The sequence below is a fragment of the Limanda limanda genome, chromosome 11 (genome assembly GCF_963576545.1).
Source record: "Limanda limanda chromosome 11, fLimLim1.1, whole genome shotgun sequence".
Lineage (NCBI taxonomy): Eukaryota > Metazoa > Chordata > Actinopteri > Pleuronectiformes > Pleuronectidae > Limanda > Limanda limanda.
In genome coordinates this window covers 14,819,535-14,842,886 of record NC_083646.1, presented here as the reverse complement: position 1 = coordinate 14,842,886, position 23,352 = coordinate 14,819,535, and the positions used below count along the sequence as shown (strand labels likewise).

At 42.3% G+C, this 23,352-nt stretch overlaps 3 protein-coding genes across 3 annotated transcripts in view; all 3 read left to right on the top strand.

Moving 5' to 3' along the window:
• The first annotated feature begins 6,739 nt into the window (after positions 1–6,739).
• ptdss1a (phosphatidylserine synthase 1a) lies at positions 6,740–14,556 on the top strand. The gene is made up of 13 exons (XM_061080565.1): positions 6,740–7,137; positions 7,584–7,675; positions 8,059–8,103; positions 8,194–8,318; positions 8,419–8,577; positions 8,749–8,900; positions 9,197–9,338; positions 10,947–11,059; positions 11,231–11,296; positions 11,511–11,610; positions 11,810–11,878; positions 12,784–12,850; positions 12,974–14,556. The coding sequence occupies exons 1-13, from the start codon at positions 6,956–6,958 to the stop codon at positions 13,063–13,065; spliced, it is 1,404 nt and encodes a 467-aa protein (XP_060936548.1). The 5' UTR covers positions 6,740–6,955; the 3' UTR covers positions 13,066–14,556.
• A 1,466-nt stretch (positions 14,557–16,022) lies between these two features.
• On the top strand, positions 16,023–17,288 carry LOC133014555 (E3 ubiquitin-protein ligase NHLRC1-like). Its single transcript, XM_061081822.1, has one exon. The coding sequence runs from the start codon at positions 16,023–16,025 to the stop codon at positions 17,286–17,288; it is 1,266 nt and encodes a 421-aa protein (XP_060937805.1).
• A 1,154-nt stretch (positions 17,289–18,442) lies between these two features.
• Positions 18,443–23,352, top strand: part of kif13a (kinesin family member 13A) — a 36,215-nt gene continuing 31,305 nt past the window's right edge. The window contains exons 1-2 of the mRNA XM_061082027.1: positions 18,443–18,497; positions 18,687–18,777. Coding sequence (XP_060938010.1) covers positions 18,443–18,497; positions 18,687–18,777 — 146 coding nt within the window. The remainder of the gene's footprint in view (positions 18,498–18,686; positions 18,778–23,352) is intronic.

Genomic DNA, 23,352 nt, shown 5'->3' with positions numbered 1-23,352 from the left:
TGCTCATGTTGCTCTGCAGGGGCGGCTCCTGGTACAGGCGATATAGACGGTTGCCGAGGGGGCAAATCGCGAGAGGGCGGCACAAGAGACTGAATTATCATGACGTGACACATGCAATGTAAAACAATATATTAACGTCACACCATCATCCTCTAACCCCAGGACGCACCGGAGGTAGAAGCGCCGCGAAAAGCGGTCCGCCTCATTTCCTCACCCATGTTCGCACCGGCAGCGTAATGCGCAGAAACCTACTGGAATTGCGAGGGCGGGTTATTATTTTTTTTATTAATTTAATTTAATTTAATTTTTCTTTTTTTATATTTAATTAATTTAAATTTACATAGTGTAAGATATTTTGCAATAAAAAGGTGATGGAAATCCTGCCAATTTTAAGAGTTCAGTATATTGCCGGCACGAAGATAAGAAAGATTGGGAATCGGACCAGCGTCCTTCGTGTAGAAGATCGACCACTCTACCCACTAGGCCAAACAGCCTGATAATCCCCGTCAGTGTTGGGGAGTAACGGAATACATGTAACGGCGTTACGTATTTAGAATACAAATTATGAGTAACTGTATTCCGTTACAGTTACAAATTAAATAGATGGTATTCAGAATACAGTTACATTGTTGAAATCAGTGGATTACATGACGGTACTTCTCTGTTTAACGAGTTTAATCACTGTCTCGTAAATCCACCGGAGGCAAAGCCCCCAGGAAGCAGCTGGAGACCAGGGCTGCCGTAAGAGCGCCCGGACCCCGGCGGCGTGAAGAAGCCTCACCGCTACCCGCTCGGGACCGTTACAGGCCCCGGGACCTTGGCTCTGAGAGAGTTCCGTCGCTACCAGAAATCTACGGAGCTGCTGATCCGCAAGCTGCCCTTCCAGCGCCTGGTGAGAGAAGACCGACCTGCGCTCCCAGAGCTCCGCTGTCATGGCTCTGCAGGAGACCAGCGAGGCACGCCGGGTTCACACCGGACGCTGAAGCGACGCTAAAATAATATCACCCGTTGACCCAGTAGTATAAAAGCATATGGTCACTTGTTGCTCCAACATTAACTGCAACAGCGTCCCAATTTAATGTCATCCATCTTCAAGAACTTCTCCGCTGTTTGCTCCGTTCAATGTCGGGTGTCGAGGGTAAATTACGTATTCTCCGCCCCCCCCCCCCCTCTCTTTATTTAAAACTCCAGGACAACAGAAGGGGAATACAAACTATGGGATGCATGCTTTATCATTTATATCATATAAAATATGTCATCAATATCGTTTAAAATCCTTTTTCAGTGTGTTTCCTGGAGCGATAAGCTCGCGTCAAGCGCAAAAAATAGACCCGACGCCGAAACGATCGCTGCACGGCGCGAGGCAGCCTTGGCGCAGGGGGGGGTTCAGCCTCCGGTGGGACCGGCACAGAGGTGGGAGTGGATGGGAGCCGGACATCCAGCGGGCCCGCAGCATCGGTGGAGAGAGAGTTTAAACTGCTGCTGCTCCACTGACTATAACAACGCCGCAATCATACACTTAAAAAATGCAATACGAACCGGAAGTATTCCAAGTATTCAGAATACGTTACTCAGATTAGTTAATGTAATGGAATACGTTACAGAATACATTTTTGTGCATGTATTCTGTATTCTGTAACGGAATACGTTTTGAAAGTATCCTTCCCAACACTGATCCCCGTGAGGAACTAAGCACACTAAGAAGATGGACAAATTATCCTGTGTGTGTGTCCGTGTCACTTCAGAAAAAATATTTCTACTTTACTACCTTACTTGAAAGTTACTTTTATATTTTTGGAATTTAAATACTATATGATTTAACATGCTTTAAAAACCCATTGTTAGAGAATAACCCAGTAGTTTCCAAACTTGTCTTCTGACGCCTTACAAGAATCACAGTCTGCTGCTGCTGGTTTCCATGTGATGTCCTGAGGCTGCCCCCTGCTGGCTGCTGGGTTCCTCTGCTGCTCTTGCTTGGTTTGTGCAGCTTGTGATTAACTAAAGCTGTCCATAAAAGAAAATCTTTATTATCCTTCAAGGGCAATTTGATTCAACCACTGCACGACCAAAATAAACCAATATATACAATGTAAATAAAACACAATATAAAAACCCTATAGACTAAGTAGCAGGGGAAATGAGCTTTTAATAAATTAATTGATAAGTCGACCAACAGAAAATTACCCGTCAACTATTTTGATATTCTAGAAACATTTCATTCTACTATTAATTTCCTGTTGTGTTTCTAATTATTAATAATGTTAGTGACATTTCCTTGATAAATGTGTGGAGGTTTTATTACCTCTGCTAAGGAGGTTATGTTTTCACCTCTGATTTGTCAGTCAACATGTTATAAACTACTCGACCAATAACCACAAAACTTGGTAGAAGAAAGCTGCATGGATCAGAGATAAACTTGTACGGCTCTGTTGAGCTCTACTGAGGGCCAGTCTAGTGAATGAATCTGGAATCCTGTCTCAAAAAACATTTCCCCCCCACAGGGTTTGTAGTGTGAAGCTAATGAGGTGTTTTATAAAGATGTGATCGAAAACGTCAGACCAAGTGAATCCACTTTATTTCAGCATGAACAGAAAAAAAAGAAGGGAGTTTCATTTCACCGTTAGCAGCAGGACATACTACTGGATTTCCCCCCTCATACCATGAAGGTTCCTCTATCTCTTCAGTTACTAATAAAGCTCTGTTCAGTTAGACACACAAAGGGACATAAGAACTGGGGTTATTGAAAATGCAAGAGAATTCAAAACCAACACAAATTAGTCCTCCCCACATAACACTGAACACAGAAATACTTTGTTACTGTACTTAAGTAGATTTTTCACATATCTGTACTTTACTTGAGTATTTATTTTCCTGAAGACTTTTTACTTTTACTTGCTACATTTGAGCACAAATATCTGTACTTTCTACTTCTTACATTCTCAAAACTGGCTCGTTACTTGAGCAACGGAGGTTGGCGCAACGTGCACCTTACACACGGCGCACCTCTCTCTCGCTCTCTCGCTCCTGCAGGAGCTCGGTTCAGTCTTTATTATTAGGGCCCGAGCACTGACAGACATGTGGCCCTATTGAAATTGTAAGGATTATTATTCAGGCAAATGAATTGGCTTTTTGATGGCTTCTATTAGGTGATTTTACATGATTTTTTGAAGGTATTCCTTTTTCGATTCACATTCGTTTTCCCTTTCCTGCTTCGTGTCAACATCTGCACATAAATACATAGCTCGAAGCAGCAAGTGGTTAACTTTTCTTAAAGAAAATATTGGAAGAAGTTGGTTTAAACAAAAACTGTTGGCAAATAGAGTATCATTGGTTGCCCGTGTCTACTTAGTCTTACACGTCCACGTAAACAAAACAAACAGATTTAAAACAAGTCGAGATGGAAAAACAAACAACACAACCAATTATATAAGCAAACGCAAAAACAACTTTCAGCCAACACAACCAAAAACAAACACTGTGTCGTGGACTACTGCATATTCACGCACACAATTCAGGTTTTTTAATGGACCTCGCCAAATGGAACCCTGGGTAATCAGGCCCAGTTTTCCACTCACTATAATGCCAATATAATTTTTTGCACAGATATTATATATCTATATATTGCCAATTCCAATCCTTAGTCACCCTTTGTGCTGACTCAACACAACTTAGAAGCTGTTGAGTCTTTATATATGTATTGTACAAACTGGCTAATGTGTACAACTTCAAGCAGGGTTGTGTCTTCACTTTGTCGTCCCTACAGGCAAGATACCCTACAGGTGTATTGTCAACCTGCTGGAAACAACTGCAAACACAACCCCAGGCCCATTCAGTGAAGATAGTCTAATGATAAATAAACAGGCTTGCATGTAGATGTGTGGACAAGCTGGCGGGCAGATATACAGGCAGTTACAAAATACAGCTAATAAACACAAAAGGTTGGTTCACTTGTTTATTCTGTTGTATTGATTCTTTGTTGTCGCTAGAAGTTCAGATGCACCTGTCCAATACATTTTTAACCTCAGCCTCTCGGGTTCAAAATTTGTAAAATTATACATTATATATATAGTGTTGTTATAATTTTTCAGTCAGTTGAAATAAATCCTGAACTGAACAATTTTGGGTTGTTTTGTGTCTGTATAGGCCTACTATAAAAAGCACTTAGCATTTTTAATTTTGGTGCTTGTACTTTTACTTTTGATACTTAAGTACATTTCAACACCAGATACTTTTGATACTTAAGTACATTTAATATGAGCAACTCTAAGACTTTTACTCAAGTCATTTTCTGACGGGTGACTTGTACTTTAACCAGAGTCACTTTCAAGTAAGATATCTGTACTTTTACTCAAGTATGGCTTTCAAGTACTTTATACACCACTGGTTTTACTCAAACTGCGTCCCTGAAATTCAAGTATGTGTCCCTTCTGAATTTCCAAAAACACTTTTAGCATTTAAAAAAAAAACACTGGCATGAAAATGAATTAAACATGGACACTACAGGGGTATATCAGTTAATGTTTATTGTTGTCGACATGACATGATATGCTATCAGTGCAGCTGATTTCAGACTCTTTATATTTTTTGTTATATATTTTTAGTGTTTTCTATAGCTGACAATTTTGTCTGCCTATGTGTGCATCTGTATACAGTCCAAAAGTTATTGTGGATGCATGACAGTTTGCGTGTGTATGTTGGGGGGCGCCAATTTGACATCTCGCCTCGGGTGCCAACATTGCCAGGGCTAGCCCTGTTGCTCTGTTAGTGTTTCTTTATTGTTCACCTTCTGGTCTCTTTGATGCAACAAGTCTACATTAAAACCTTCTGCATAAGACATCAGCTGCTGCTTGAGTTCTCCTTTTCAGCCCTTTCCAGAAAACTTCCAGCACTGTAGGACTATGGCTGTATGAACTAAATAATAATAAATGTTATTTTCTATTACTCCATGTCTCCTCCTTCTTTCATTGCGTACACATTAGAATCATGCTGTGTGCAGGCTCTCTACGCTCTCGCATCCCAGACAAGGTTTATTACACTGATGGCAGCGGTGCTACTTTAATGAGATGTGATGTCAATAAACCACCCTCAGCTTCTTCTGAGACGACAGACCAACAGAATGTTGTGTTTGATTCTCTATATTCTCAGATTCAGTTTCTTACTGTTTACTTAATTTATGCTGTTTTTAAAAAGGTGATAGTAACATTTTGAAAACATAACTTGCAAATTATTCACCTAGAATTAGTAAATGGACCGACTTCAGCAGTCACAACCTTCACAGGTAAGTGTTTACCAACGTGACATAAAGAGTCCTCAATCATTAACAGCTAGAACAGGACAACCTGAAGTTCAACTGGATTAAATGTGGCTTCTATAACAGATGCTTACTGCTGTTAACACTTAAAAAGTATCATTACATATACATGAATAAGTGTTTACTTAAACTTTGACATCTGATTAAACTGAGTACATTTTCCATTGACTACAGATGACTCGCCTGGTTTTGACCATTCACCCTCTTACTTATAATATAAATAACAGGACACTGAATTTATATTATGTAAATTTTTACCACTTTCTAATTTTCTGCAAATTTTGGTAAGAATTTGAGCATGTTTAGGCCCTCAAAAAGCCAATTAATTTGCCTGAATAATAATAATAATAATCCTTACAATTTCAATAGGGCCTCACGTCTGTCAGTGCCTGTCAGTCCTTGGGCCCTTAAAAGTAAAATAGAATAGTTTCTATGTGACTGAAAATTTTGTCTCTGCTCTCTGATGAGTGTCATTCTCTTTGAAACGCAGAGCAATGTCGCCCTCTGCAGCAAGTCACTCTTAATATGTCATTGCAGTGGCCAACTTGCAATGTTGATACAATGTTATAAAATGCATAAATAATCTTAAAGGTGAAGTTGATGTAAAACACAACAAGCAACTCTGGGTTGCATGTTAACCATCGATGTGGATTGACAACTTCTTCTTGTCAACATTTAAGCTTTTCAATGTATCTGGGATTGTATTGTCATCCTGACAAAACAAGATCTTGTAGAAGTATTGTATATTTCACTCACTTTGGAATTTACCAGACGCTGTGCGCTTTAGTATACTTCACTTTATATTTTATATTTAGATATGTGTACACATACAGTATATATTTGAGTTTATGAAATTGATCAGGCAGGAGGTTTAAGACCAGACAAGACAAGACAAGACAAAGAAGGATAAGATAAGATAGGATAACATGACATAAGATAAAATAAAATAGAATAGAATAAAATAAAATATGATGACGTGAGATGAGATGAGAGGAAACAAGATAAGAGAAGCCTTTATTAGTCCCCCAGAGGGCACATTTTTCGTGTTGTAGCAGCAAAGATGGCAAAAATAAACACTAGTAAGAGTAATAAATAAATAAATATGCAAAATAAACACAAAGAAATTTAAAATATAGAGTAGGAATAATGTAGAGAGTGTAAAAAGATTAAAAACAGTTGTATTGCACATTCACGGGCATTGGAATTGCACACACATAAATGAGTAAAAGTGAAATCCATGTGGTCTATTTTTCGGGCAGGGCTGACTGTACAGTTTGGTGAGTTAATATTACCTGGCTAAGTGTAAAAGTCTTTGTGTGGAGGTCACACACACGCACACACAAAAACAAAAAACAGTTCATGATGAAGGAGGTCATGTGGACTCTTCCGCGTTGGGACCCCTCCCAGAAAGCGAGTACACCAATCAAAACCAAGCGTGAAAAGCCCAGTGAGTGAGTGCGTTGCTCGTCCTGCACCGCTGTCCCTCCGCCGAGCTGCTCCACCGGGCTCAGCTGGACCACATACAGTCTCTGAGATGGACATGTGAATCCTGAGGGTTCCTCTCTCTGCTTCCTGTGAGCTGCAGCGATCTGTCCGGGTCTAGGTGCTGCTGCCCCCCCTCCTCCTCTCCTCTCCTCTCCTTCTATGGCGCCCGCCTGCAGCAGCTCCCACACCCTGAGCAAGCACGATGTAAACTACAGGATGCATTTCCGAATGATCAACGAGCAGCAGGTGGAGGACATCACCATCGAGTTCTTCTACCGGCCACACACCATTACCCTGCTGACATGCACGGTGCTCAGTCTGATGTACTTCGCCTTCGCAAGGTAGGACGGTCACGCGGCTAGCGGTGCTAGCCCGCTGGGGGGGAGGTTAGCACGATGAGCTAACAGCAGCAGTGATGCTCTGTGAGTCTCCGCTGGGTTTGATCGCAGGAAGCAGTGTTACACGCAGATAACGCCCTCACTCATCACCTCGTTCACTTCCTCCTGTCGTTCATCTTCCACCTGAGCTGATAAAGAAAGCTGTATGTGTCATATGATCCAAGGAGAGGACCACTGCCTCCTCTGCTGGTGTTAGAATCCACAATGCAACCTGCAGGAAAACCTTATATTTACTGTAACAAACCACGTTTCCTCCGTTTTTAAATCTACTGTTATGTCTTTAGTTCGTTCCTATGTGAAACCTGAAGACATGTGAGGCACAGTCACATCACTACTAAGTGAACAGAATAACTTCCACATTTTGTGACTTGTGTTCTCTCTTCCTGCAGAGATGATGGAAACACTGACAGTAACCTCTGGGTGGGGCTCATCCTGGTTACCTCCTTCTTCCTTGTCATCAGTGTTTTGGCATTTCCAAACGGTTGGTAATAAATACAATAAAGAAAAAGCTATGGAGATATTGTTTTGTTTGTGCAGGTTAACTGGAGGTGCTTCCTTCTTGGCAAAGTTCCCTTTAGACAGTTTTTACATGAGTCAATATGGGCATTTTTATGAGGGGCATAAAGTAAACAAAATTTAACCAGACGGTAAAAGCTAAATTTGAATACTGGGGGAACTAGTGGTTGATTTGTTTTCTTCCCCACTACTGTTTGTACAGTTCTTACACAGGGATTGTAAACATCTAAACTTATTGTAGATTAATTGTGGATAAAAGAAAAGCACAAGTGACATGTTAGAAATGGTTGATTTATTTGTTGGCTGTGTAACATGTGCTTATCTTTCACATCACGTTCCTCATTGTAGGCCCATTCACCAGGCCACACCCAGCGATATGGCGAATGGTTTTTGGTGAGTACTTGAGTCTCTGAGAGCAAAAAGCGCTGTGGTTTTTCCGACCTTAAATTCCCCCTCTTAATGTCATGTCCTTCTGCCGCCCAGGTCTGAGTGTCCTCTACTTCCTGTTCCTGGTTTTCATCATCTTCCTCAACTGGCAGCAAGTGAAACAGCTGATGTACTGGTTGGACCAAAACCTGCGCTATGCCAAGAGAGAAGCAGACGTAATGGTGAGTGGTTTCGGCTTAAGCAGGAAATTATTTTTAGATTGATCCGCTATCAGGGGATTGTTAATCACTGTAATGCGGCTGTGTGCCCTGCTTTCTGCAGGAATATGCCGTGAACTGCACTGACATCACCTGGGACAGAATCCTAAGCCATTTTGACATTTTTGCATTCAGCCATTTCTGGGGTTGGGGCATGAAGGCCCTGCTCATTCGCAGCTATGGCCTGTGCTGGACCATCAGTATTACCTGGGAGCTAACTGAGGTACAGAGGCACACATGTTGGCATCACTTTATCTCTGTCTGTAACTCCCTCTGTCTCTTTCCCTTAATGGAGACAATGACTTTATAGAAAATATTATTAAAGGCTGAGCAGTTAACAAGCTTCCAGCTATGACGTAGACTCTGATTCCATTCTGTTCTCCTGTCTACGTAGCTGTTCTTCATGCATCTGCTGCCTAACTTTGCTGAGTGCTGGTGGGACCAGGTGATTCTGGATATTCTGCTGTGTAATGGAGGGGGCATCTGGCTTGGCATGACTGTGTGTCGCTTTTTGGAGATGAGGACCTACCACTGGGCCAGTATTAAGTACGTCCATGCAATCTGGAAATTAACTACAGCTGTGTTAAGATTTGTATACAGCTACTCAAACAAACTGTGCTGTACGTTTTTTAACATATTGGTAGATCCATGTTCAAATAAGTACAACATTAAATATTCATAAATTGTTGTTCTGTAATGTGATCCCACTTGTTCATCAGGGGCAAATGGACTAAATGATTAAGGTGGTGGCATCACTTTCATCTGCCTTTGTCTGCTGCACTAACTTAATACTAAGTCTGTCTGCATGCTTTTGAAATCCTTCTCTCGTGCTTTTCTTCCAGGGACATCCACACCACCACTGGGAAGATCAAACGCGCCGCGCTACAGTTCACCCCTGCAAGCTGGACCTACGTACGCTGGCTGGACCCCAAGTCTTCACTGCAGCGAGTGATGGGCGTCTATCTCTTCATGATCATCTGGCAGGTGGGTCGCTGAGAAATCCTCTCTCGCCATCTCACGGTGACTAAGTGCGGACTAGTCGGAGATCATCCGATATGCGCTGCGTGCTAAGTCGCGCTTATCTAATTGGCTTTCCCATTGTTGAAATCTAAAACCTCTGTCCTACAGAGATCCATATAATGAATGAGTATCCTGCTGTCTACACGTTAACAGCTTATCCCATAAGGGTTAAAGACAGGCTGGATTACTTGAGGGTATTTCGTGGTAATGAGAAAACTATGGATGGAGAACTTGAGTAAGCTCCATTGCACTCCACTAGAGAGTCAGCTGTGAGTGCCAACAATTCTAGCCGCTGGCTGCAATGGCGATGAAAGCTGGCGTTTCTCCCGTTTCTGTATGGTGATGAAACAACATTGTAATTCTCTCTCCTCCTCAGAAAGATCCCAAATCTCTTGAGCCTTTAAGGAGTAATTACCAGTAGTAGAATTAACTGCAGAGAAGGGGACGGCTCTGTTCAGTGTGGTGACAGTAGAGCAGCTCTTTCCTCGGTTCAACCACACAGGCTTCGGGCCAAATGAGTGAATAGCACAGTTGCAAGTCTTCCTCTCATTATCTTCCTTTGTGGACATGAATGAACAATGTTGTTGCCAATGTGTTACATCAAGTGTTACTTGCGTTGTAAGATAATCTTTTGTGTGTGATTGTCCTAAACTCAACCCAAAGTGGATTCAACAAGATTTTATATAATTGATATGCTGTGTATGTAACCAGGGAAAGGTTCCATTATGAATACCATAAAACCAAACCCGTCAACATTATTTTACTGGAAATTACATGCCCGTGATCAAGAGAGGTCCAGATTTCGTTCATATTTTTCAGCGCCGTCTGTACAGTTTAACTACAGGCTGAACTGACGGAACTTTTCAATGCATCTGCCTATAATGTGTTTACTCACAGCACCCATTTCGACCTGTCGACCACATGTTTAACGAACAGCAACAACATTAATGGCTGCATTCCTTGAAGGTGGGCCAGTTCCAGGGCACTGCTTGCGTCCAAGCCGCCTCACTGGCACTGCTCGCTGGCCCATGTTCATGGAACAGAGCCGTCATTAAAAGTTATTTCCACACCTGCACTTTGCTTCTATGACATCAACATGTCTGTTGCACAAGATAATTTGGGACAATCATCAGAACCAAGGTTCCAGACCAGATTTCTGTTTCGATTCTCTGGGTTAAATTGGCCAGAAATTCCTGTAGTCTGAGCCCAGCTTACGTCACTCTGCACAGCGGAATGTTCTTGATTATCCAAGTTAGTCATCTGACTATATCTAGCTTAGCTTTAGTTTTACATGACGGAAGAGAAAAAGCCCTCTAAACAAGTCAAGAATCAGGAGGGAAAATAATGCAAATTTTTAGGTGGCTGGACCTCAGCCACACAAGGAAACATATTTAATATTATTAATTGCATAAAAGTTTGATAAAAGATAAGTAATATTTTAGTGTGTCTTAAAAGGCTAAACAATTAAAGTCTAAATGACAGTAATGTCTCTTCTCCTTCCAATTATAAACTACACATTAAGTTTTTCATAGCTTTTAAACCTATCTTCTCTCTGTATTTTTTTGTTCACAGCTAACCGAGTTGAACACATTCTTCCTCAAGCACATCTTTGTGTTTCCTGCGTGCCATGCTCTGAGCTGGTGTCGAATCTTGTTTGTCGGTATCATCACAGCTCCAACAGTCAGGTAGGAACACAATTTTATCAGCAGGGAACCGCTCCCTATAGAAACTGTTGATTTGAGTGTATTGATTCCTGCTTGTATCCAGTTCCTTGTTTTGACAGTTTGAGAAAACTGTCAGTCAGTCAAACAGCAAGTGAAATGTGTTTACACTTGCACTGTTTGTTTTTGCTTTAGGCAGTATTATGCGTACCTGACAGACACACAATGCAAGAGAGTTGGGACCCAGTGTTGGGTGTTTGGGTGAGTTAAAAAATATATAGCCTTGACTAAAGCTTTTTTTAAGTAAGACCCCCACAATGAGTTGCGCCCCCTGCATATTTGTGTGTGAACTGTAGTTCACCTGTGTATCAATACAGTTTGTTTTGAGCTTTTTTCCCCAGTTCATTTATAGTTTTCTGCAGATGAGTCCAAGGTTTAAGTTGTGTGTCTGATTTGTCCTCCCTTCATTTCACAGGGCCATTGCTTTCCTGGAGGCCTTGGCCTGCATTAAGTTTGGACAGGACTTGTTCTCAAAAACTCAGATCCTCTATGTGATCCTCTGGCTAGTGTGTTTGGTAAGATCAGAATTCCACACGTTTCTGTATCAGAGGGATTTCCTGCTGTCTTCTGTAGCTCATCACACTCTATACTTTAATGCATCAAATCTTGGGCCTTAAGTTTGCTTCCAACACACTATCATTTTTGTTAGTTAGTGCTGTTAGTTATTGTCCATGAATCATTAACCAGCTTCTGTTATGGTTTATCTGTTCCCAGGCCTTCATTACATTCCTGTGCCTGTATGTAATGGTGTGGTATGCAGAAAATTATGGTCCAAGAGGAAAGGTATGTCTATATGTGTCTTTGGCCTTGTTCTGTCTTTGGCCTTGTTGAGTCTCTCATATACAGTAGGTGATTACATCATGTCCTTGTGTTTGTTTAGAACTCTGAAAGTTTACACACATGCATCTGTGCTCCTTTAAATGTAAATGTAAAAGCTATTTAACATGTTCTTCTCATGTCTGAATAAGCACCAATGTTATGTTAAAGTCACCACAGTGACCTTACTATGCTCTACCAAGAGTTATAACTAGCTCGCTTCATTTTTAAACTTGTGGTGCAGACTAAAAACAGACCAAATCAATAATTCCAATAATAATCAAACCAGCTGCTCCTCCATATATTTTTACTTTTCATCCAAACCAAGTCCATGGACACATTGTACATTTCCAGCAGAACTAATGTGACCGTCAGCCAGTAGAAAGTAATTTGACCTTCATTTAATCAGGATAGTCCCATTGAGATACAGTGTATATTCTGCTGTGGGGTCATGGTCAAGAAGTCAGCAATGAAGTTTCAAATATTGATGCAAGCAGAAAACACAGAGCTTACATAGAAACATGAGAATCAGTGGCTAAAATGAATTATGGAACAATAAAGGCAATCACATTGTTCTATGACTTTTTTTAAGATAATGATTTTATGTCTGAATAAATAATAACAGAACATTGAGCTACTGTAAGTTTAATTGACATCAAGCTGTTACTTAAACAAAAAGCTCAAACCATGATCTAATATGTGCCACGACTAAAGAGTCAGCTGGCTTTTCTCCTGATGAATCTCAGACAATATTAACTTTGAGTCCCATTCCCTGACATGTTTGCTGGACTCAGTTACTTTTTCTATGTTCCCTGTCAAGTTGAAGGTTTGTGTGTGTGTGTCATGTGTCTGAACCTCCTCTCCTCTCTTAGTGCTTCTCAGAATGCGACGACAGTAATTACACAGAATATGATGACCAGGTGTCAGAAGTATTTAAAGGTACAGTGTCTTTACTGGTCATTTAACAATATCGTATAAAAAGTCTCAGTCTGACACTGTAAATGCCCAAAGTTCAGTTACATCTTTCTATATACTAAATATTATGCGATGGTCATATTTCAGAAGAGACGGAGTTGGAAGAAGACACCCCTACAACCAGACGGAGAGGGAAGGGCTCAGAGACCAAATCCACCAACGGCCTGGACGGCCAGTAAGAGCCAGAAGGTGGCGGGTGACTCTTAAACTCACCCCGAGGAGCCAGGTGTGAAGGATCACGGGTTTGACAAGGGGGTGAAAGATATTACCACGCCCTGGTATTATTGAAGTCTAGAACCCGCCCACCCCCCCACCTAAAGTAGAGCGAGTGGAGACGGGAGGGACTAAGTGGATGGCCAGGTCCATGTAGTGTAATTAGGGGTGTTCTGAGGGTTGGGCTACAGAGATGCACACCAAACCGTGTGCTGTAGTACTATAAGCTCCTATATCACTGATCACAGGTTTGTGTGAGGAGAGTGAGAAACAGTGGATTTTTTGGTGTGTGAGAGAGAGAAAGAGGTGGCAATAAAAAGAGCAGATTATAGATGTGACTGCATGCATCATAGTAGCTGATGAACTATAATTTTCAAACATGTATCCTACAATATATCAAATACATACAGTATATAAGTGATGGTTAATGTACATTTGACTGGTTTATACACCAGCCTTAACTCCAGTATGTTGGGTCAACACATTTCAATGTTAAAAGCCATTTTGTGGAATTTATCACATTAATTGGAGCCTCTATGTTTCTAGCACAGAAAGGCTAAAAGTCTTTTTTATTATAACCTGTCACAGATTGTCTATTCACATCCTAGGTGTTCACATTTGTTCTGTGTTTTTTTTTATTTTTTACTTGAATGTGGACAGGATTTCGATGCAGGACGGCTTTAGCTTTGATCAGATCATCGTCTGAGTTTTGCATTCGACCTGGAACAAAGCAAAGCACACAGTTTAAGCACTTTCAGAATGTTATCTTGGAGATACTGTACTGTTTGAATATTTTGTGAATCGTTGTGACCTTGAGTGATTTATACTCTCTCTCTCCCTGTCCATCTGTGGCTGCTATATTTTCTCTTTTTTCACTGAACTGAAAAAGGTGGGCAACTATTCAAAATTCCTGCATGTGTTGTCTGGCTCCTCTTGTTGTGTGCGGGTGCTTTGGCTCTACTGTCGACCTGCTTGTCATTGAATTTGTTGCATTTTCATGGCTCGGTCAAATTATTTCACTTGTTTTAGTTAGAAAATGTTTAGAATAGTCAACACATGGTTGTATCACACCACACACCAGGATGCCAGTATTGTTCTTCTTATGTCTGTCTCTGTACTGGAACATTTTAATTCACCCATTGTGCCTGTTTGCATGGTCTTTTTTTTAATCTAAACTTTTCTGTTTCTATCAAGACTACACTTGGGCTTTTTGTGTTCAATTCCACTGCCCTTATTATAGCATCTCCGTACAGATATAGCCCTCATAGTCCTTGACAATCCAGACGTTGACCTCGGTGGAACGGACCATGCTTCAGTAATTGATATAAATGGTACATTGTCTCTGGATTTCAAATGTAGTTTGCCAAAAAAAACAAATCTGCTGAAAATGACTTGTGCTGTTCTTTTTCACTGTGAAATAATGAAACCTATTAAAATATTTTACATCTCCTCTTAAATTGTTGCTGAGTTACTGTTGAAAGGATCGTCCTTAATTTTTATGTCTATGTATTATGTTGTGGGACCATGTGTCCGCCTATTCTCTTCTTGCGAACGCAATATCTCAAGACCACCTGATTACCTCAAATTTGGTATTTATTGTTCAGTTGAGGAAAACACACAAGCACCTTCATTCCATCTGACACAAACATTTACTTGGATGTGGATGACCTGATTAGAATTTGGGGGTCAGAGGTCAAGGTCACTGTGACCACTAAACCTTATTTTGCCTCGTAAAAAGCTTTATCTAAATAATTTAAGATTCTAAGGAATTTTTTTAAATTGGGCACAAATGTTCGCTTAGACTAAAGGATTAACTGATTCGGTTTGGGTGGTCAAAAGGTCGAGGTCATAGTGGCCTCACAAGCCATGTTTTTGACCTCTTGAACATGACATCTCAAGTCTGCCCTCATGGAATTTGTTCATATTTTGACCATTTGCCACCTGTACTCACAGATTACCTGCTTAGGTTTAAGGGGTCAAAGGCCATTGTGACCTAATGACTCAGACATTTGTTCTATGTAGATCTAAATGTCATTAGTCTCAGGGAGGTCATTCTAATTTGGTGTTTACACCTCACTTTCCACAGTAAAAGGTTTTATCACTCATTTAACAAATTCTTCATGAACTGGTTCTCACGCCCACACAAGTAGGAGCCACTCTGTGCACTGAACAATAGGGAATCATGAATGACCTTGCTCGACCTTTAAAGAGCACCATGCTACAGTGGAGCAGTGCCAGATTGGCTGACTCAAACGCTGCCCGGCTCGGATCAGATTTCACTATGTCTGCACACCCTGTAACTCAGAGACTGAAATAGCTTCATCATGCTGACCTACAGCAACCTGTATTTCAAGATCCACTTGATGTTCCCTTTGGAAAAAAAGTCAGATGTCAGTGCAAAACGTGAAGAGTAGTAGCAGAGGTCCAACTACATATTCAGTCTCCTTGAAGAAAGTCCTTGAAATATCCGCATGTATCTCCTCACAGTGAGTATTAAGGCGCACCGTGGCACTGTGTAACACCTGTTGGAGATACTGGCTTTGAAACCTAGCCACATAGCTTTCTATTTTAATACTTCATATGCGTTTAGAAAAAGGAATGCTGTCTGCTGAATGTGCTCTAAGGAGGCTGTCCTTCCCAAAATATAGGATCTCTAACCACTCAACCTCTCCAGCTTGTCTCGTGTCTGATTGGATTTCCAAAGGAGGGCAGCAGAGAGCCTCAGTGCTGAGCAAAAATGTCACGTGACTTTCTGGGCCTAAAGCTCAGGACATGAGTGTGTGTGCTTTATTCCCTCTCTGTTCATCATTCGCTCCATTTCTTTTAAATTATCAGTCTTTTTTTTTTGTCTTTTAGTTTCCTAAACCTCTGGCTGCTTGCATCAGCTGAGTGATCGCTCTGTGACCTTGGAGGTATTTCAGTCATGGCTGTGAATCGTGGTCCCGGACGTTGTGGCGGCCTGAGTCCCGAGGGCATCCTGAGAGAGGCTCAGATCAATATGCTGGAGTGTAAAGTCTGCTTCGAGAAGTTCTCCAGCCAGCAGAGAGAACGCAGACCACGGAACCTTTCCTGTGGCCATGTACTGTGTCTGGAATGCATCACAGCTCTGTCCCACCCTCTCCTGAGGAAGCTGGAGTGCCCGTTCTGTCGACAGCTGTGCAGTGTTGACAGCACCTCCCACTGCCAGGTTCTGTGTGACCTCCAGGAGCTGCTGTTGTCCTGGAGTCCCAGATCCTCTGCTCCACCTCGCAGGGCCACAGGGGGATCCAAGTCGGCTGCAGGACTGACATCCTCAGCCCTGCACCTCCACGCAGCATTTGGTGGCTGGGGGACTCTCATCAACCCCACTGGGATAGCTGTTTTAGGCTCCTCAGGGACAATAGTGGTGGTCCATGATGGAGAGAAGAGGGTGGTGGTGTTTAGCCCACAGGGCAAACTGCTGAATAGTTTTGGGCGAAGAGGACAAGCCAGTGGAGAGCTCTGGTACCCAGTGGATGTGGCGGTGACTCCCTGCGGTTACGTGGTGGTGACTGATGCAGGGGACAAAGCTGTGAAGATTTTCACCTCCAGAGGGAAACACGTGTTGACGGTCAGGGATTCCTTCCAGGTGCCCTGGGGTGTGGGCACAGACGGCGATGGGCACCTCCTGGTCACAGACATCCAGGCAGGCGCACTGTTCCATGTCAAAGTGGACTATACTCGTGGTGTTGTTCTGGAGCATCGTACAGCCATTTCTGAGCTCCAGCAGCCAAAAGCAGTGGCCTGCTGTCAAGTGACAGGGAACACTGCGGTGATGGAGCATGTAACCGACCACACACCTCCATCGATGAGGCAACAACACACGAGGCTGAAAGTGTTCAACAAAGACTTTCACCTGCTCCATCAGACAGACACTTCCAGCCTGACCCTGCAGTCCACAGTCAGGCTGAAGATGTCAGGTGTGGTGTTCGACGCAGATGGAGATGTGCTGGTAACTGACTGTGACCAGGGGATGGTTTGGAGTCTGGGGAAGCTGCAGCATGGCCCGGTCCTCACTCCTCTTGTGGGGGACCACCTGATCCGCCCAGTCGGCCTGGTCACCCTGGACAACATGCTCATCATTCTGGACAGTGGAGAGCATGCAGTCAAGATTTATTCTGCCAAATCTGACACTGGATCCACGACAAAGCTCATGTGTGAACAGGCCTAGAATATGTGAAATGTAGCTTAACATTTTATTGTATTATCACATGCAAAGTTTTACATTGAAAAAAACCTTTGTATTAAAATTAAAAATGTGAATATACTGGGTTCTAAAGCCTGTTTCAAAGTGATGTTTGTGTCATGTTGTTATTGTTCCAGCTTTTAAAAAGTGCACCATGTACAAATACATACATTCATTTCACCAACATTATTATATTTCTATACCTATAATCTTGCAGATTTCTTGTGAAATACACTTTCACCTTTCTTCCAGTCAAACAATCTGAAGAAAACCGAAAAGGGTCACAACGGGTAGATAAATTCCTTAATTTTAGAAAGGGTCATCCCCTCAAATCAAAATATAGAGAATAAAGGGAACAACAAAATAAATAAATAAAGAAGCCAACACAAATATGTAAAATTAAATCTAAAGGAACAAAAAAAAGGAACAAAAGAAATGAAAAATAAATAAAGGGAACTCCTGAGTTGCTGCAGAGAGAGAGAGAGAGAGAGATTATGTCATCTTCATAGACTGTTAATTTAACCTCTAAATCTCTCTCTCTCTCTCTCTCTCTCTCTCTCTCTCTCTCTCTCTCTCTCTCTATCACAGCACCATCAACCATGTGGAAAAGTTGGAGTGTGTGTGGAGCTGCGGGAAAGTGTTGTGTTTATGGAAGAGAAATCATGTGAATATTTGTTTGGTGTTTGTGTGTTAATGAGAAACAACAAGGATCAAATAAGGAGGGATGAAAAAATTCAAAAATCCCTCTCTATGTCTGTCTCTCTCCCTCTCCCTCTCTCCCCCCTCTCTCACTCCCCCCACCTTCTCTCTCTCTCTCGGTCAGAGCAGCAGCCGCAGCAGCAGCAACAGTCGAGCTCCCAGCGGAGGAAGATGGCGGTGGAGATGCTGCCTGAGCCCGGAGCAGGATACTGGATCTGTACGAGAGGCAAACCCGGGCTGGATTTAACGGAAGATAAATGAACATGTTCCGGTGTCTCCTCCCCGGGCTCTGGACTCTTTTCGGGGCCGTCTGAGTCGAGTCTGCTGCCCTGGTCTTCCGGCACAAACCCGGGTTTCTCGTCGGGGTGAGGATTCACGGACGAGACTCTCGGCGGCTCGCAGACAGGCGGACAGGGTGGGAGTGAAGAAAGTGCACGAAGATGTCGGACACCAAGGTAAAAGTGGCAGTGAGAGTCCGGCCCATGAACCGCAGGGGTGAGTGTTCACACGACGCTTCTTCCACCATTAAAAAAAACAAAACTTTTCATTCCTTCCTCCGCTAGCTGCGTTGAGCCCGAGCTGTGCACTGTGTGGTTTCACACGCACAGATTTTACTTTTTCACACCACCCCCCCACCCCTCCTGCTCTGCTTTTACTTTTCCCCCAACAAACTTCTCTCTGCAGAAATTGAGCTGAACACAAAATGTGTCGTGGACATGGAGGACAACCAGACTGTGCTTCACCCACCACCCTCCAATGCAAAGGGAGAGAACAGGTAAACAAAGCTGAAACTCTGCCCGCAGCCGATACATGCTAACATGTCAGAAACACACTGTTTGAAGTGAAATGTCAGAACAATGCAGAGTGCACTCTCATCACATTATTGTCCCACCCTGGTTGTTATACACTTGCAATAACATGGATCTGCTTATTCACTTTCCTCCTGGTGAATGTGCACATCTCCAATAAACTTATAGGGCCAAAACATTTTCACCTCAGTCCATATCAATAATTATCATGACTAATAGTTTAAAAACAGATTTTTGCTCCTGAGTGAAGGTTTAAACCTTCCTTATGGACAGAGAAAGACAGACCCTTGCAATACAGACAATGACATTTTTCTATACTGCTATTGATTGAAAATTATATCGTGATAATTATTGATATTGTTTCATCGCTCAGGCCTATAAGTAAACTGTCACTTGAATTCAAACCAAACACTTCGTCCAGTAAACACATGCAGTGTACACAAAGGAACTGGACGTGGTATCTGCTGCTCACCTGCCTGCCACATGATATTCTGTAATGTAATTCATGTGAACTTTCCAACACTACGTTAGAGTAAGCGTTATAGTAATAGAAACAGTGCTCTGCATATTTTGGGTGTCAGATGTTGAGTTTCAAGAGGCGGCTGAGCCTGCCCGACACACGAAGACGCCTCCTAGACAGGACAGATTAATGTGGAGCCTCGGGGTATTTACCGTAAATCTCTCGCAGTCAGAGCTCATTTGAATAATGTGGCGTTCCAAGTGGAGTAAGACCACACCAGGGCTGTTTTAGCATGGAAAGGATGCTGCTCACTTCATTGTGGCACACAAAAAGGTGGAGAAAAAATAATCCTCTCATCGTTTTTGCTGTCTGGCCTGCACACAGTGAGCTGCGGTCTCTGCCGGTCTGTGACATGCTGACATGCTCTTCCGACTGGGGGGGATGTCTGGAGTCACACAACATGTAGGCTAATGACGGCTGCATGCTTGTGAAGTCATTCTTCAAAATGCCAGGCCTGTTAGCAACTGTCAGGGATCAGTTTCCTCCATTGATCGTATACTTGAGGCCGTTTTCTACATTTTCGCGCTTGGTTTGGTTGCTCTCCTCTGCTGTTGGTATCACACATGATTAGACAGCTGACCTCATTATCCGCAAGAGCAAATAACTGTAAAAGAATGCTCATTTAGGGGAAAACCACAAATCCACTTGTTTTATATTTTTGTAACTCCTCAGGGTGCAGTACATGTCCGTATTGTGTCTGCTGAAAATGATTTCGCAGGAAGTAAATGGAGCAGCTAGCCAGCGTTAAGGCTTTTTCCCATGCCCCCGGCCCAGACCTGTTAAAGAGTAACACTTTCTCTGCTGTTTCAGCATTAAACGGCATCGATCTCTCCCCCCCGGCAGCTCTGGTCCGAGCATTAACCTGCATTTGGGGTTATTATAGGAACAGAAATTGCCACACAATGGCGGCGTTCCTGGCAATTAAACAAGTCGCGCTCATTGCTAACATATGTGGATACAGGATGCAGGACAACACAACAAAACACTGTTGTGGGTGGGAGGTCAGAGGAGCGACAACGCCGCCATGTTGTTGAGTGAGATACAAACATATTTCTAATTTGTATACAGCAGAAGTTTCCATATCAGATGTAGAGATCACGTCTGAGGTGCAAAGGTTTTCCCGTCGTGGACTAAAGTACATCAAGTAACTTTGCAGTGACCTTATTTTTACTATGTCAGATTTCTTTTCTGTAGTGTAGTCCAGGCACATAATTACTTGTTAACATTTCAGTGCTGTGTGTGTTTTGGGTCTCTGTGTTTAGACTGCCATGGTTTTCTGCAACCATATAATTTTCCTCTCGGCTGCTGGCGGAACCACATGAGGGGATACCCTGAAAGACTCTGCCTTATTTTGAAGGCACCTGTTCCTGTGTGTTGGAGATGTGTCAGATTTAGTGGGTATTAACGTGCCAAATATGGCTGCGGGGGCCCAAGATCCTGGGAACCGTTCGCTTCTCTCTCATGAGAACGCTCAGGCACGTCCTCGGAAAGGGAACAGTAATACATGTTTTTGTGTAGACACACGTGAAATGAACAGAAATCCTGTTAATTTCTCAGGCTGTAGATTTTATAATACAGGATAGTTGAGATCTAAGCAAACTTGTTTTTAAGCCTGATAGTTTTCCTCGATGACAAAAGAATAGTTATTATGCCTTCAGTCGTGTCATATACAGAAATTAGGTCTCTAGTGAGGGGAATTGAACCAGTACCATGTTGGTAATCATTAATTAATTGCTTAGATTTCCCTTGGGATCAATAAAGTACCTATCTAAGAACTTTCCAGGTCGCTGTATTTTGACCAGGTTTCGCTCAGACCACACAGCACAAAAACATGTAAGTCACGTAAAGAATTTGAAAAAACATAATGGATTTTCTTCTGGCTAAGCCTCATTCCTTGCACCGCTGAGCATTAAAGCGACACTCGTGATCCACCCCCCACCCCCCCACCCCATCACCCCTGGCTCCTATGTTCCCTGAGAAATGAACTATAATCTTGGCGGTGGGGCAAAAATGAAACATGGCTTTTGACTCCAGGGCGACAGGTTTAAGTTTCCCGAGTTTCATCTTTCATCTGCCTGTTAAGCTTGCACGAATGGCATATTTGAAACGGGAATCTGGGAAAGTGGTTTTGTTTTCACGCGCCAGTCTGCTCTCCTCTGGGGTTTAGACACAATGAAGGTGGGGGTGGAGAGGGCAGGAGAAATACCTGAGGCTGCTGTCTGCACAGGGAATGAGCCTCTGAGCATCGTGACAAGAAAATACCCTGCGACTCACACAATGGGGCCATATTACATCTATCATGCCCCAGCCTGTCCCTCAACGTGTAACATTTGAATAGAGGACCAGCGAGTCTTGCCATCACTTACTCATGCAAACCTTCCATATTTCTATCTAGAGTCATTTGCAAAGTCCAAAGCTGATAACAATAGCTTTGTAGAACGATACATTGGAGTCTGGTCTGTGCCGAGGAGGGTGCTTATCTTTCCTCTTTTTTTCATTGTAGCTCTACTATCAACTAAATATTTGTCTTCGTACAGATGAAAGTATAATTTTAATTTGATCCCCTCCATGCTTCTGTAGCTCAGTCCAGCGTTTCAAGACGATCAGTGGAAGCGTGCTTCTGTGTATTGCTGTCCGTAACCAAGCTTGTAATTTCCACTCTAATCTCGTTCTTATCACTAATGGCTACAGAAGCTCAATTGGGTTTATCTCCACTGGACTGTGTTATCTGCAGGCTGAGGAGAGGAGCTTCCTCCAACAGGAGCGTGTTCCATGCACTCCACTTCCCATCTTGGAACGACTTTAATGAAATGTTTTTTTTAACATTTAATGAAATGTTATCTCTGCTGAGATCTTCCATGTGTATCTTCTCACAAGCTAAATGGTAAAATAGAATGGCACACAGTAGAGTGCGTACCTCACCAAGTCCCAACAGTGTCCTCAATTCAATGAAGCTCCATCAAATATCAGACACTTAGAGAAGTAAGTCTTGCAATGTTAAAGAAATTAATAAAATCATTTTTTGAATTCACCCCCGGATCTGCATCAAAATGAAATGGGTTCCTCCCTGACATATATATTACACCATCCTAACACCTAGTTTTGTAAATCTGTCCGGTAGTTTTCACGTAATCTTTCTTACAACCAAGCAAACCAACAAACAAACGGACAGGGTTGAAAATATTACCTCTCTGGCGGAGGTGAAAAATATATTTAAATTGTTTTTTAAGTTTTTGTTCAGCATTTCAAGAAATGCAGGTTTGCTTTTTCTTTTGGAATAAGATGCCAAGATTTATATCTCTTGCATATTTAGCAACAACACAGCGCAGCACAGAGACTGGAGGCATAGGAAATACTGTAGCTCACTCTGTTCAGCTGTAACAAAATTCACATACTGGCGCCTCAAGCACTCACTAACTTACTCATTTTATCTCAGTTGTTTAATCTGTACAAAAGCTGAAGCATAATAACTGCAATTTGCAGTTTACGAGTGGTTATGTGCCAGACTCTTACTTGGCTGTAACTTTCTGGAATCCCTGCTGGTTGCCTGGCAACCCTGCCAAGAAATAGTTGGGCACGGTAACCCCTTGTAAAACAGTCAAGTTTTCAACTACATTTTCTGTTTAAAAAAAACAGTATGATGTCTTTATTTAGTTTAAGGGCATTTTACTGTACCTTAGGACAAAGCCAGGTTAGCTGTTTCCCTGTTTGGCTTCATATTTACCAAATAGATGTGAGTTGATTCAATCTTCTCATCCAACAGACTGAGCATATTTCCCCAAATTTGGTTGCATTTGTCACAACATTCTTCCTCTGGTGACTGCCAGAGACAATTCAATGTGGCAAACATATGTTTTGCTAAAGCCAGTACTAATAAAGAGGTGTTAAAAAAACAAACTTTTTAATAAAGGTGTTGAGTACACACAACAGTTTCCCGGGCTGTTGACGTTTTGAAGCATGGGTACTTTTTCTCCCAGGTCACACACGACCTCTTGACATCATGCTTTCCAAAACTTCCAGA

Coding starts and splice junctions, on each gene's coding strand:
- ptdss1a (XM_061080565.1), top strand. CDS start 6,956: ATGGCGCCCGCCTGCAGCAGCTCCCACACCCTGAGCAAGCACGATGTA. Junction 7,138..7,583: donor ATGTACTTCGCCTTCGCAAG/GTAGGACGGTCA, acceptor CTCTTCCTGCAG/AGATGATGGAAACACTGACA. Junction 9,339..10,946: donor TCTTCATGATCATCTGGCAG/GTGGGTCGCTGA, acceptor TTTTGTTCACAG/CTAACCGAGTTGAACACATT.
- LOC133014555 (XM_061081822.1), top strand. CDS start 16,023: ATGGCTGTGAATCGTGGTCCCGGACGTTGTGGCGGCCTGAGTCCCGAG.